We start from the raw sequence: 16262 nt of genomic DNA on the forward strand, positions 1-16262 counted from the left end.
CAGAGATGTGTCGGGATACACATGTTAGCTGGAAGACATCACTAAACAAGGAATCTTAGATATATTATTGTGCGAAATTATAACTAATCACGCAAAGAATATCAGCTAACTAACCTTGACTCAGTCAGAGGCTGCTATTATCATTTGTGCCGTGGTTATCCGTATCATCGTCGGGATTGTCATCCTTTAGCATACCGTGTCCAACCCTTCAAATCTACAGCAAGAGCTCATGCAAAATTCATCCATTCGTCACTATCCATAGCCTGAAAGATTTGGCGTCTCACGTCGGCTGCCCATCGACACCGAGTGACCCGAGCACCGTCAGGTTGACAATGTCCGGCAGTTCTGGATAGCGGAGCGGAGAGTTGTTGCCAAGTATTCCTTGCTTTCTCTATATATCTGACCTATTTAGGTTGGGGTTTGGCAGTTTGCTGGAACGGTGGCTAGCTTATGTGTCAAGTCAGTGTTTTTATCCTTCCAGACAAGTCTGGTACCAATTTATCGACCCCGAACGGATGAAAGACTTGGTGAGCTCTAGAGCGAATTCGATCCTGCGATCGTGCAGGCAGCAGAACCTCTAACCTCTACACCCGCCCCACCATCTATATATCACCAGCATATCATATAAACTAAACAAAGCCAAGGACACCCCTAAACCGCATTTAAATCCATGATCTGCTATTAAACCGAAGATATCACCATACATCAGATACCATTTTTATGATTTGGAGTTTGTTGGGTGGATTTTTAAGAACAGGACAAAATGACAAAGTGTTGTAAGGGATCTATCCAATTACCAGAATTATGACATACAGTAACATTTTTCATTCATGAAGTTTCCGATATGAACATTTGCCTCGTCAAATTATTTACAGGATGTTTTTTTCCGGACCATGCTACGTATGTGGTTGCAATAGTCGAACAACAAGAACGCTAAAATGTGATAATATAACGCATTTGTACAGGTTTCAATGAAAAATTACATTATTCTGAATAGTTCTTTTTTAAGTAGCATTTTTAACCTATAATGAATGTATAAAGTAGCCTATTTCAATACTTATCATGAAATTTCCATGTGTTCGGCGACATCTCCAACTTTTCGTTGAGAAAGGAGTTCATAAGAACTGATTGAGATCTTTTTTCTGAAGAGATTCCACTTAAAACTGTGGGATGAAACATTAAAGCGAAAGAAGCAAGTTTTGAGATTAAAGAAAAAAATTTGTCCTAGCTTTGCTCTAGACATTCTCATTTACTAGTCGGTAATTTAAGTATATAAAAAAAGACCACTCTTAGCGAAAAAAATGTGTCCTAGCGATCCGATGTGGTAATTTATCTAATGTCAACTTATGTCGAACTTGTTAGCATATAATTAGAAGTGAGTTGAAACAAAATTTCACAATGTTTTATCTTAAATTCATCCTCCCACGAATCTGGGGTGGTACAGATTTCAGAGTATTCGTATACGGGATCGTGTATTATTGAGAGAAGTGTGATTCCGTCCATTTATTTCTAATTGCCTTAAAAAAACAGCCTGAAAGATGCGGCTTCGAGCGTTTCGGCGCGTTATTTCCCAGTTGGATTGGAGCGCGCCAGCCGTGTGCACGCGCAGCATCTTCCGGGCGGTTTTTTACGGCAGTTAGGAAGAAATGGACCGGATCACCCCACCTCTCCATAATCTACTATGCCGTATACGAATACTCCACCTGAAATCCGTACCACCTCAGATTCATGGAGTTGTACCTCTAAAATAAGCGCGAAACTCTAATATACATGATTTGTTATTGGTCAAAGTGTTTTTAGCGAGCAAAACACAATTCGAAACTAGAGACGCTGGTTTGCTGATCTATTGCCTATCTTCTTGAGTAGGCGGCAATTATCAGAAGTTCACTGAGATTAACTCAGTCAGAAATATCACCATATCTCAATTACATCAGCGCTCTACTAGTCACACTGGAATTCTCAATATATTCGGAACGTCGGCCATAGCTTTTGCGAGATTACAGATACCAATTTTTTCAGTGAACGATCAGTGCATGATTAGTGGAAGAAGAAGACTTGAGAGAGAGCATCATTTTTCTCATTTTTTGAAAAAAAAATGAGAAAAATGATGCTGGCTGGATGGATCATTTATAACATTTTCGCCATTCTGTCTTGCCGTTGAAAATCCACTCAACTTAAGTTGAGCACAGTGTGGTAGGCAGCCGACTGTGGATTCATTCGCGGTTCTGAGGTTCTCCTTTCTCCCCCAAGCTCATACGATGTGACTGCATCATCGATGGTTTGTCAAATCTCTGTCAAATAGTTCAAATAATCAATAAAATTAAAATATCGGTACATCAGCGTACTGTAGAACGAGAAATTTCTCATCCATCATATTATTTGATGCACTCATAGATCTACAAAAACAACCCAATAATTTTCAGTGATTTGAAAATAACAACTGGGTGACATTAATGGGCGTGCACCATTACCGTCCTATCATGTAATTTGATACGGTAGCTTCGATGCAAAAATGAACTATGATATGAATTAGTAAAATGTACTTCAAAAATCGGAAAATGGTAATGGTTTGTTAATTGTTACCTCGTAACTTGCAGGATAATAGGAGAAAAAGGTGTTTGCAGCTTTCAGGAATAGGTTCTTTCTAGCCTTGACAACATATTCAAGCAATTCTGATACAGTAGGCGAATTCTGGACATCCAACATGTTGAGTGATTAGAGGATTTTATGAAGAAGTACTATCTGTCTCTAATCGCTGCTCGCAATGATGTTGTTTTAATAAATTAGCTTCTTTATGTAAAATATAGTTAATTATAAAAATAACACCAAATGTGGATGGACTCTGCTCCGCTGCTCTTATAAAACTTCGGAAAAACTACAATTTTTCGTAAATAATTTTTCACAAAAAAAAAAATGATTTGTGTGCTCATGAAACTAAACAACATCATGGATGATTTACTGTGGAAACTGCTTGTTTTGAATTGTTATGTGCATCCGTAACAATTATAGGAGATCATTACCTAATAATACAGAAAAAGTATGTAACTGTAACTAATATTCTTAACTATTCTCTACGTTTTTCGAATTCTATAGTATTACTGTTGTCGGTGACAAATGCATCTACAGGGTGGTCCAACAAAAATTGTGACGCAGAAAACTACCCACAACTTTGCACCAATTAATCCAAATAAGAAATATTTCTTTCCTAAAATTCAATAGTCAGAAAACTACCTACTTGGGTTCTCACGCATCCCATACAGAATGAGCGCCTTTAGCTTGAATACAAGCATCCAATCTCTTTCCGGGAATTTTTGAGGGTGCGCGCGATTAGCTCCCATGCCCCATGCCTCATCCAGGGGGCCCTTTCAGCGAATCTAGTGACTTGTGCTTAAAAGAGCAGGCATTTTGCTTTAGAACCGAACATATAAAAAGATTCCAAAGAATTGAGATCAAACGAGTTTGACGGCCAAACACCTTCGCCCAGAAATCCGGAAGACATTGCTCTCACTCCATTCCAGTGTCCTCTTTGCTCCATGGACTGGCGCCAAATTTTGCTGGAAGGTCCAGTCAGTGTCCTTAGCGGTTTCGTTGGCTTAAGCAAACACAGCATCTCTGGATTTTCCATAGCCCATCGCACTTCAAGTGGACCACCATATATATAACAGAATTGCAAGAAACGTGGAATATCTGTGCAACAGAAAATTTCTCGATATGACACTTACCGTATAAATTGGTCGAACTCGTTGCAAACTCGTCTCTTTACAAATTTCCTTCCCAAAAACATTTTCGCTCCAAAACTGTTCCAGGATTTCAAGCTCTCTGGTTTCTAACTAAGTCAAAAGTTACCGCTATACCTATGTCCGTAAACAGAGCTCAAGATGCAAAAGTCCTTCCTACCTACTGACCTGCTGTACAATTTTTTTCTTTACATCATAAACCAAGAAAAGAGATTAGTTTTATGTAATTTTAAGCATTAGAAAAATAAATAATAAATTATTCTAAGAAGAGAATATCAGCGTTAATGCGTACACTTTTATCAAGACCCTCCAACATTTCAGTAGATCTCAGCAGGTTCAAATCAAACTATCTATGTTTTATTTCCTTTCGCAAAAATTGTTTATGGTTTGCTTTCGAAACTTCTCTCAGACAACATAAATAATCGAATAAAACAATAAAGAACACAGCAGGATAAGGACCACATCCAGATCTGGCTTAGTAGCCTCAGAGCATTCAGCAGCCACCATAAGCTATTGAGGTACGGTAGATGTCACAGCTCGTTTGACAAAACCACGGATTTATGCTTTCACGGCGAAGATGCTGTTCGATAACTCGTCTTTCTGAGGACAACAAACACAAAAACGCATTTAAATCTTAAGCACAGTGTCCACAAAAGTTCTCAGTTTTAGGTTCACTTCGATAGTAAATGGAGTCCTTGAAACAATTGGTGAATTCGGTAACAAGAAAACAAAAGAACCTCTGCACATCCGGAAAGTAAATTGATTGTGAGCATCAGAGTGACGAAAATTTATTCGAAGAAGCAATTCTTCATTTGTTTATTTATTTAAATAAAACAAAAGTATGTCGTACATGCAGGAAAGAAAATGCAGAAACAACAACTATTCTGCTTGTAATTTTGGAGGCAAATATTTTTTTAGTACATCCCTGTGATGATGTAAGGCTATTTTTTTGCTACAAAAATTGAAGACTCCTTGCGACTTCCCCATCTTTTGTCGGATTGCTAATGTCGTGATAATGCGGCTATAACTTTTCCCAGGCTTTCAATGTTCAAATTATTCCAGAACGAACTATTTCGATTGGGACCTTGATGAACTGATGCAAGAATCGTAAGCGAATGAGCTCATCAGCGTTTCCTCTTCTTCAACAACCTATCACCACAAGAAGAGAACAAAAGCGTTGAGAGTGAAGAAATTGACGATTAACACGAGTCTGCGCGATTGCAACTTATTTTATGAGCACTTAAAATAACAAAAAAAAAAGATCAGAAAAGAAAAAAAAACTGTTCTGATACTTTAGAAAGATCAACAAACATGATTGTACAGTAAACAGCAAGGAGTAATTGTTACGAAAACCAGGCAATACTTACCTACTTACCTACTTAAAGGCATCACCTCACGAATCTGAGGTGGTACGGATTTCAGGTGGAGTATTCGTATACGGCATAGTAGATTATGGAGAGAGAGGTGATTCCATTTTATTTCTTCCTAATTTCCGCAGAAAACGACCCGGAAGATATGGCTTCAAGTGTTCCGAGCGCTATTTTCTACAAGAAGTTCGATTGGAGCGCCTCTAAGGAGCACGTTGGAATGGAAAAGTGGGTCTGGATGGGTCTGGACCAAAAGGATAATTTTTTTTGCCTAGATTTTCATTTTCAAGGAAAATATTATGGCTGCATGGCTGTGTATATAAGTCGCAACGCATGATCTGTTTAAGTTAGAAAAGCTGATGGATCTGGACCAAAACGATAATATATGATTTTCTGGAAGAAATTTCATGGGGACGTGGAGACATGTTCGGAACACTTTTATACAAGAAATTTTAAATTTTTTACTATGCGGAATTATAATCAATTGTACAACAGATATCAGACGACTTACCTCGACTGAATCAGAAGGAGCTGTTATCATCGTCTGAACAGCTTGTCCGCATCATTGGTGAGGCGTGTCGTCTTTGAACTGAGCTCTGCTTTTCTTCCAATCTTCTTGATCTAAAATAAGAGCTTGCACAGAATCCATCCATTCATCACTGCTCCATAGCCTGCGGGACATGGGATCTCGCTTGAACTGCCTATCGATACCGAGTTACCTTAAAGGCATCACCCCACGAATCTGAGGTGGTGCAGATTTCAGGTGGAGTATTCGTATAAAGGATGGGAGACTACGGAGAGGAGGGTGATGCCTTTAAGTCATGCCTCAGGTCGACAATGTCCAGCACTTCAGCGTATCGAAACGGAGAGTTTCTACGAAAGAATTCACTATTCCCGCTGGTTATTTGACCTATTAGATCAGGGCTTAGGCAGTTTCTGGACCACGGCACCTTTTTACGATATCTAAGTAACTTCTGTCATGTAACTGTACACGTTGTGTGAATTGCACGTGCCTGGAGATGTTCCATCCGAAGTAGAGGAAATTAGACATTGCTCAGTCCTGGAATAATTAGAACCCGTACAAGTAATGAAATAAAGACATGCCGTTTCGATGAAGAGTTGACCGAGTTGTTTTATCCCGTAACTTCACAGGTAATTCTTTGTTCACCTTCCGTGCGCTTCCATTTCTTTAGTCGTAGGGATGTAAAGAGTAAATTTGTAGGAAAAAATGACCTGCTTATCGCTCTCGGTCCATCTATGTATTTTATTTAATTTCTAAGGACTGTTTCACTTTTTCCTCTGATCCTCTTGTAAACTTCATTGTGGATCTTCAGCGCAATTGGAATATCGGAAACTTTCATAAATAGTGATTTTACAATGGAAAGAGGTGCAATTCGGGAGAAATCCGAGCCTTTGAACGGTGGATGATGAGGCAGTCACTGGATTAGCAAGTGGCCTTTTGATACTTCGATTCATCGAACAGACTTTATCCTATCACAACAGGTATGATAGAAAGAACCGGCTAATTATCCAGTTAGCAGCCCTTTGCTATAAGATTCTACCAAATACTGGAAAGCACCTCATAAATCCATATAATCACCACATAGTTTTTTTTTCTCTCGGCACCAGTTTTGTGAGATTTATTGCCCGAAAAAATCGTTTATTCGTCCTTGTTTGATTTTTGTCAGAGCTCTGGAAGCGCCCGAGTTTGAAGAATTCCGAATTGGACCGGACTGAAAATTTCGCAAAATAAGTTGCCATTATCTCAATATTTAACCACTCAAGGATAAATAATTAATCTAGTGTTAAAATTATCTCATGTCTAAGTCTTAAGTTCTAAAGTCTTTAAAACAGTAATAGAGAGATGAGTTCTTCAGTAGTACTGTAAAAGTTGGATATGAAGCTTGATATCCAACTTAATAATAGCTTAATATCCAAGCATAATTTTAACGCTAGATTAATTAATTAATCTAACGTTAAAATTATCCCATGTCTAAGTCTTAAGTTCTAAAGTCTTTAAAACAGTACTAGAGAGATGCGTCCTTCAGTAGTACTGTAAAAGTTGGATATGAAGCATGATTTTAATATGTGTAATGTTTTTTTGTGAAGAATTCTCTCTTTCAAGTACAGTATGCTGGCGTATTCTGAGAAACGGCTAGGCGGTGGATTTCAGATGTAGGCACAGACAGGGCGTGGCCTACCGCGGCGAGGAGTATAAAATGTGCGACTTCGTGAAGTCTTCATTCTGTTACCTCGCGCTCTCTAATCGAGTAGCGAGCCTCCAAGTCGCTTGCGACATCGTGACCAATCATTATGACATCTTTTTTGAAGGTGAGTTGCTCGATTATCGTAATATTACCGTATCGAAACCGTAATGCTATTAATCGCTTCAGCATCTGAAAATTGACGAGGCTGAAATGCCATCGTGCGAACGAACACCACCATGCACCCCGAAAACACCGTGTTCTCCTCTCGAAATTCAAAATAACAACTTTTGCTTTAGAAAAGGTTTGGAAAAAATTTTTAACGTTTTTTTTTCTGAAAAATTTGGGGCATAAAAAAAGTCGTATATATTTTAAGGACCGGACACTCCTGTAATATACCAACCGGAGGGTCATCCACGACAAGCCGTCATCGATGGCGATATTTGGCCGCCTATTTTCAAACCTCAGCATGTGCGGTGAGTTGATTTTTTCCACAGATAAAAACTTAGCTGTCGTCCTGGAATGAAGATGTAATGAAAAAAATCTGGTTAGATAATTGGCGATATTTTCTTATGGTTTCGAGCTCCAAGAAATATCAAATGTCCCAAACTTGTCGTAATTTTACCCTCTCCTTTTCGAGATATTTCAAATATTCCCCAATTTTTTTTTAAGAATAATATCTCGAAAATTTTTTGAATGCTAAAAAAACAGGAGTAAAATGAACTAGGCACGTAACTAGGTATGTGTACAGCGCAGAAAAACATTACAGGACAGATTACCTGAGTTTAAACACTTTCTTGCTGGTTGCACAGTTGAAAAGTTCTCGGATATTATCAGAATTTTTGAGTTCCGAAAACGAGGGATCGGCTTCATCTATGGATATTCCAGGACTTTCTTATCGTTGGACAGTTGTTTTTTTTTTGTTTTCTAGACTACAATGACGACATAAGAATACGTCTACAATCGTCTACGTCTTAAATCTTAGCAGCCAGAAGAAACAAGCATTTATTAGCATACACAGGTCACACATACGCAAATCATTGCCTACATCCCTCTAATTGTCGACTATCATCCATAATCTCGATAGTTAAAGTAGTGATTCGCGTGACTAACTACCGTATGCTAACGTGTAATTTAGTGCAAAATGGTTCAAAACGTTGTCAACAAACGTTGACAACGTTGTCGACGTTGTCTTTCCTCGCTGAAGAGGAGTGAACACATTGCTCCGCCTATCGAATTGCTTCATATTCACTACATACGATGGATGCACACGAGGAAGAATTGTTCAGGTCGGCGAAGAACATGGTTGTGGAAGATGACGATGTTTTCATAGCGACCTATCCCAAATGTGGTACGACATGGCTTCAGCATATTTGTCATCAACTGATTCGTGGAGAGAACTATCAAGCCACAGAAGGGAATGGTGAGTTCATAGAAATAAACGACATTCATGTCGTTCTCGTCCCCAATCACATCTTTTCTTCCTCACTAACCTCAATATTTTTCCTCAGAGATGTGTGTCCAAAGCCCAATGATCGAGCGTATGGGAGCGAAATTTCTCTCCACTGTCGCCCATCCTCGTATACTTAAGACACATTTTTCGGCAGTAAACGTACCAAAAAGCAAAAAAGCTAAATACATCTTTTGCGTAAGAAATCCGAAGGATTGTTGCACAAGGTAAACTTTTTTTTTAAATATTTTATTAACTCCTTTAACAAAATTATCACAATCTCCTATAAATTTCAGTTATTTCCATCATAATCGCAACTTCAAAATCTACAATTTCGCTGACGGCGAATGGGACACGTTTGTGGATCTTTTCCTGTCTGGTCAACTCGCTTTCGGCGACTACTTCGATCATCTAATCGGATGGTTGCCGCTAATTGATCAGCCAAATGTACTTTTTCTAATGTACGAGGATATGGTTAAGGATCTTGAGGGAACAATATATAAGGTAATTAAAAGCGTTTGGAAATGATCACAATTGATAGCGTTTCCTATGAAAATTTGCTTGCGACCTATGAGAAGTAGTCGTGCTGCTCTGAGTTTTGTGAGTCTAAGTTTCAGACATCATTCTTCATAGTCTACTACTATGAGGGACATAAATTAACTACATGACCGCGCATTTTGAGGTACTGGGACTTTTGGGACCCACCCGTCGTTAAATCAGTTAAAATGCTCGAAAATGATTGAATCTCCTGTGCTTATAGGTTCATTTCAGCAAAATTTAGGGAGAAGATAGCAAATCCTCATCAGAATGACCTTGCAAAAATAAAAGTCTTATACTGAGCAGACGCTCTTCAACTTATTGAAAATACGTTAAAGGCATCACCCGTTAACGGCGCGGAGGATGCGGCACCGCACAAGGCTGGCGCGCTCCAATCGAACTCCTTGCAGAAAATAGTGCGCCAGAACGCTCGAAGCAGTATCTTCAGGGCCGTTTTCTACAGCAATTAGGAAGAAACGAACGGAATCACCCGTCTCTCCCTCATAATCTACTATCCCGTATAAGAATACTCCACCGGAAATCCGTATCACTCCAGATTCGTAGGGTGATGTCTTTAAGAGAAAAAATTGTATTAGTTAGATGGAAATAATCAGTAGTTGATCCTAATACAATAAAGTTAATTAGTAGATAATTATTAGAGGAGTATTGTAGGTGAATCCAAACATCGAATAGTTTTTGTTCAATTATGTGGAACAAAATAAACCTTATGTGATTTCAGATAGGAAAATTCCTTGGAGGTGAAGCAGAGAAACTCGTCGAGAATCCGGATCGTCTCGAAGCTGTTGCCCAAAACAGCGGCATAGAAGCAATGAAAAAAGATCAGAAACGTTGGTTTCCCGAGGCGATATTGTGAGTTCTGTGAACTATTTCATAAATAGGAACAATAGTCACTAATTGCCTTAAGAGGAGTTCTTTATCTGACCAATCCAAACTTATCTTAGGAACTTAGAGGCATCACCCCACGAATCTGAGATGGTACGGATTTCAGGTGGAGTATTCTTATAAGGGATAGTAGATTATGGAGAGGGGGTGATTCCGTCCATTTCTTGCTAATTGGCGTAAAAACGGCCCGGAAGATGCGGTGCGTGCACAAGGCTGACGCGCTCCAATCGAACCTTTTGTAGAAAATAGCCCGCCGGAACGCCTGAAGCCGTATTTTCCGGGCCCTTTTTTACGGCAATTAGGAAGAAATGGACGGGATCACCCTTCTCTCCATAACCTATGATCCCGTATACGAATACTCCACCCGAAATCCGTACCGTGGGGTGATGTTTTTAACAACGAGATATCTCGGTCCCAGGAAGGGACCAATCCATTCAAGGTCATCGTTTCCCTGATGAATAATAAATAAAAACAACCTGACCTCAATGCGTCGCCCAAAATGTCGGGTAATAATCGCCATTTGAAGTTATTGAACAAGGTAATAGTGCCAGATTCGATTCACGTTGGGATCGAAGCAGAGCGCCTTGTACTCAGAATTAGTACAATTTTATTCGCATTATTAATACCAAGAAAAAAATACGTTGCCGAGTCATTGCGACACGCCTGCGATTCGTCGAAAACCCATTCGGACGAATCGCAGGCGGGGCCGGGGCGCTAAGGTTGCTTATTGCAACAGAAGCCGTCGCAAGAAACAGCGTTCCCAGGTCGTCCGTTTACGCTGATACAGAGAGAGATGAACGGAATCACCTTTTTCCCCATAATCTACGACCCCGTAGAGGCATTACCCGGCTGAAACCCGTGCCACCCCAGATTAGTGGGATAATGCCTTTAAATCAGCCTTTCTTTGATTCTCAATTATGTCACACTGGATTTTCTGCATTTAACTGCTATTCATAAAATTTGTATTATTCACTAAAATTTCACTTTATAGTAGGTAATCAAAAATTGGTTGAATTTAATGGCAGTCAAAAACATCCCAGAATGCTTTCTATTAATCATAAGAACGTTTAACCAGGTTGGCAGATGTTTTTTTTCTTTTAATTTCAACATTGATTGGAGAAGATCAGCAATAGATAAGTTCAACAAAAACGAAAACCAACGCCACCGTTTTTGCACCCTAATACGCTTAGATTTCCGTTTCTAAAGGAGTTTCAATAATTATTCTCCTCGTTCCATTAACATTCTGCCGTCACCATCACTAAACACAAAAAAAAACTTGCAAAAAAACTTTCTGTAGCCGAGATACAGTAAGTTTCTATAATAGTAGGAATGGTGTAGACAGTAATTTGTAGCGCCGCCCAGAACAATCCAGAGCAGATACAAAAAACGAATCTGATATCAGCACCTTTCGGTACGGTTGACCTCATGCACCGTGTTAATGTTCGTTACTGTAAGTAATCATTCGTTCCTTTCAGAGTAGAACAAAATACAGAACATGGAGAAAAAAAGAGTTTTCAAGGTTTCAAAAGTAATGACACTAAGACCAAAAATGAGTGCCTAGTCGTGGATAAATTGTATAAATCCCGAATTACATGAACAGTTTAGCAGCAATTACGTGTACCGATAGTTCCTATGTCAATACATATGCACGTAAACATAACCGTGAACATATCACGTGAATACGCAGCGATAGAGTTGTGCACTAAACCCGCCCCTGGCATGAATCTAACATGCATCTCAGAAAGATGTTTACGGGCAGCATACTCCGAAATGCGATCTGTTCACGAAGAGATAAGTTTAGAAATGTAGCTCACTAGTATGACCATGACTACACTCGCTTCCCCCCAATTACCCTCCCCCTCTGCTCTCGGAAAAAAAACTGCTGCCGGAACGGTTTTGTCGTACCGAATCCACCTACGAGACACCTAATGACGTGCCACGTCTGCGAAAAAAAACGTCTGAAAAAAAAACGGGCGGGACAGACAGCCTTAACAGACACACGCGCCGCGTCTGCGAGCGGGTGGGTAATCAATTGGCCAAGGCTGCTACACATATGCCGGCTCTCGCAGACGGACGTGGGATGTTATTAGGTGCCCCGTAGGAGGGTTCAGAGCAGTGCGGCCGTGGGATGTTATTAGGTGCCCCGTAGGAGGGTTCAGAGCAGTGCGGCCGTTTCCCACTTCGTTTTTACGGATAATTAGGGGTAACTTATGCGACAGCGCTTGTATTTGTGAGCTACGCCTCTTGCCCTATATATGCATTTACCGTAATATGCTGCTTTTGACCATTCTCAAGTAACTTTGCGCAATACGACAGACTACATGACAAGAAACGGTTGCAAAAATTTGGATACCAAATCCAAATTTTCCATTTTGGGTTGTATAGTGGACTTTTACCATCTGCTCGTGGAGCACAATATTATTTGTTTCTTCCGAATCTACGGAAAATCTTCATTAACCGACGGATGATATTTTTGTAGCGTTGGAAACTTACGGGACAAATGTAAAATTTAGCATATGAAATTAAACATTAGGCAACAAAAACATGTAAAATCTGTAAATTTTGCTTACGCACTAACGGAGGGACAAATAGTCGTAGTTTCTCTGTTATAAAAACTGATTTTCGCTAACATTCTTGAGTTAACCGCGCTAATTTTTCTTACGCGTGCTACTTACTGCTATGAAACGAGTTAGAAACCATAGAAATCTGTGACGTATAGGTTTGCTGACTTGGTGAAGACTAAAAAAGAAGATTTGAAGAAATGCTCTTCCTCTATTCCAAAAAAAAAAAATTAAAAATCCAAAAAAATCCTCTAATAATGAAACTGATTCACATTCACTCCATAACGAAACATTTCAAGCAAAGTGCTAGAAATAGCACTTTGCTTAAAATGTTTCGTTATGGAGTGGATGTGAATCGAAACACTAATCCACCATGACGGTTCTGTTATGGTCATCCATATGCATACATAGGTGTGGTCATAGTAACCTGTTTCCAGCGAAGGAAACAAACGTTACAGCGAATCTTCCTATCATAAATCATTATCGTTGTGGATCATAGTAATCCGTCTGTCGTTGAATGTCGTCTAAGCTTCCACATAGGTTCATTTCATGGATGATAAGGTTAGATTTTTTAGGTGAATGAATAGGTTTGCACTGAATGACCGAAAAGAAAAGTCAGCACTGTTTAATTCCAGGGTCGAAACTATCAAAAAAGAATACCTTATTCACTCTCTTACGCAGAAAACAGGTCAATCTCCTACTTTCGTTGACATTTACTGTGATCACAGCAGGTCAATCACATTATTAATAAATACCTTATTAAATATTAATATAGCAAACTCCTTTGACATTGTCTCAAAGCCAATTCAAAGGACCATTTAAAGGCATCATCCCACGAATCTGAGGTGGTACGGATTTCAGGTGGAGTATTCGTATACGGGATCGTAGATTATGGAGAGAGGTGTGATTCCGTCCATTTCTTCCTAATTACCGTAAGAACGGCCCAACCGATACTGCTTAGAGCGATCCGGCGCGCTATTTTCTACAACGAGTTCGACTGGAGCGCGCCAGCCTTGTGCACGCGCCCGGTGATGCCTTTAATGACGGCGTCTTGAATAAAATCACATAAATATTGTCAGCTGTGATCTGGTGGTCGAATGTTTTTTCTTTCAAAAATTTCGACGCCGGCAAAATTTACTGTGGAATTTCTGTGTACCTAACAAGTCTAACAATTACATGAAAAAGTATAAAACGCCAGAAATTGGTCCGTATATCAAAGTAATAAAAAAGGTCAATGTTTTGTATGAATATCATTATGCTACCTTGGGTTTTAACACTGAACAAAATATAAAATATCAAAAATCTAACAAAACTACGAATTGAATCTTTCGAGTTATATGCCATCACTGCGATGACTTGTATCAATGTGATGATGATTGATGAGCCTGTTATGGTAATTTCCTTCCAACCATATTTTTCGTCCATTTTTCAAACTAAAATTCATATTTATATTTTTTTACCAATTTTCTCTTTCAGATACAATAAGAATGGAAAAGGTTCTATAAGAATCTTAAAAGTTACCAAGCATTTTCTTCAACTATATTGAAAAATTACGAAGTTTTCATTTAGTTTCAGGCACAAAACTGACTTCATTCGTAAAGGTGGCAGTCGTGATTGGAAGAATCATTTCACCAGAGAGCAAAGCGATCGTATGGATGCAGTTTTTCGTACTCGACTTGCAGGAACTATCGCTGAAAAGTATGTAAGAGCGAGAAAAAAAAAGGAGTGGAAATAAACAGAAGAGAATATAGAGAAGAGAACAGTCGCTACAAGACGTGGGTTTAGGTGGTGGTACGAAGAAATGGCATGGGAAATTCTTCCGATCTCCGCTCTATCGCATCTTGATCTCGACGATGAAATCGAATCCGTATCCAGAAGAGGCTCGTTCAGTAACGCTCAGCCTGATCCGATCAAAGTAAGCACACAATGGCAGAAATTTTTAATTAAAAATAACTTATTGGACTAGTAATTCTGAGGGATTTTTTTTTCTCGTGGAAAAATTCCCTCTTTAAAGGATCTGCGCAGTCATCTCATCGATCGTCGTTCATCGTACGCATCACTTCTATCAACTGGATATGGATCCGCTTGGTCCCTGTCAAACTCGCATCTTTAAAATCCACCAGAACCATCTAAAACATCTTTTTTCTTGCATATATATGTATATCTATCGTTAAGAATGAGAATCCACATTCGCTTTATCACCTTTCTTCTAGTAAGAACTAGATTAGCTGTGTTTTAACAGCATTTTTGTATATATCGACAAATTGTTGTAGAATAGATGTCGTAGCAGTGTCCTTTCACTGCAGGAGGAGGCAGCTCTCCTCCAGAAGTAATTAACATCGACATTACATCGTCGATTTACCGCACAATTCGTGTGTGGTTTGTTGAATAAATGTTGAATACCGTTATGTCATTGCTACTGAATCAATCTAAATCAAGTACTAGAGATTGCTGTAAAAGCAGTTTAGCATAAAATTTCCGAAGTTGAGCTCTCCTCAAGGAAATGGGATAGGGTTATGGATGTAGATCACGAGCATGAACTTGATCAAGCTTGCTTTCCCTCAATTACCCAGAAAAATGGGGTGAGAAACGGCCTTGTAGCACCGAACTCTCCTACAAGGCATCTCACAACGTGCTAACTCTGCACACGTGCCGCATCGATGTCCGAGCGGACGAAAATCGACAAGAACCCCTCAAGAACCTATTCTTGTAGAACTTCAAATACGTTGCTGAGGGGACTGACGTATCCGTTGTTATGTGTCTTGTAGGAGGATTCGATCGACAAGGCCAATTCCCATGCCGTTTTTCACAACAGTGAGTGCGATTTGAGCTGGTAATCTACACCTCTAACAATGTCTTTTCGAAGAGGGAGCTCCTCATCGTCAACTTTGTGGTTTGGTGACTTTGAGGCCGGCTGTTTGAACACCGCCATCCCTATATCGACATTGTTAGAGGTGTAGATTACCAGCTCAAATCGCACTCAAATCGCCTATATCGCTCTTTATCGCGGTGATTTTAAGACGAGTGAATAAATGAATGAACGAATGAATTTGTTAGAAGACAAGTCAAAAAATATTTGATATTCTGATTTCTCGCCACCCCCAGCTTACAACATCGATTCGAGCGTGCCAACGTACCTGACAAAGATAAGAAAACTGTTCTGTTCTGTTCTTCACGCGTTAGTCACTGGGAGAACGGTCAAACGTTACAACAATTTTATTCACAGCGTCTTGTGATGGTCCGTGCAAACCTTTTTGGACTACAAGGCCAAGTTTCCGCCTCAGTAAGAAATTACACGCATCTGGATGCTATGGGTTTTCTCAAATGTACGAAATTCCAATAAAAATGAGAGAAGTTTGGTACATTTCACTCAGATAATTGCAAGTAAAAAATAAAAAACCAAGTCGAATCAGAGGATAGCAAGTTGTAAGATTCGTTCGGGTGGAATTCGCGCACGTAGGAAAAGTCCAATCCAAACGCAACCGAGGAAGAGCATCGACACG

At 39.5% G+C, this 16262-nt stretch overlaps 1 protein-coding gene across 3 annotated transcripts in view; it reads left to right on the top strand.

Annotated features, from left to right (window-relative positions):
* RB195_013257 (uncharacterized protein) overlaps positions 1 to 16262 on the top strand; it is a gene marked incomplete at both ends in the record, with an annotated part of 58495 nt that overhangs the window by 4196 nt on the left and 38037 nt on the right. The window contains 10 exons of one of the 3 annotated variants that reach the window (XM_064202984.1): positions 191 to 325; positions 413 to 527; positions 7498 to 7612; positions 7685 to 7784; positions 8598 to 8731; positions 8820 to 8985; positions 9055 to 9262; positions 10035 to 10165; positions 14335 to 14457; positions 14545 to 14674. In XM_064202984.1, the coding sequence (XP_064058865.1) occupies positions 191 to 325; positions 413 to 527; positions 7498 to 7612; positions 7685 to 7784; positions 8598 to 8731; positions 8820 to 8985; positions 9055 to 9262; positions 10035 to 10165; positions 14335 to 14457; positions 14545 to 14674 (1357 nt within the window). Of the gene's footprint in view, positions 1 to 190; positions 326 to 412; positions 528 to 7417; positions 7436 to 7497; positions 7613 to 7684; positions 7785 to 8597; positions 8732 to 8819; positions 8986 to 9054; positions 9263 to 10034; positions 10166 to 14328; positions 14458 to 14544; positions 14675 to 14773; positions 14873 to 16262 lie in introns of those variants that run through there. The other 2 variants (XM_064202986.1, XM_013452697.2) reach the window with 2 other exon arrangements.

The sequence above is a fragment of the Necator americanus genome, chromosome V (genome assembly GCF_031761385.1).
Source record: "Necator americanus strain Aroian chromosome V, whole genome shotgun sequence".
NCBI classification, from domain to species: Eukaryota; Metazoa; Nematoda; class Chromadorea; order Rhabditida; family Ancylostomatidae; genus Necator; species Necator americanus.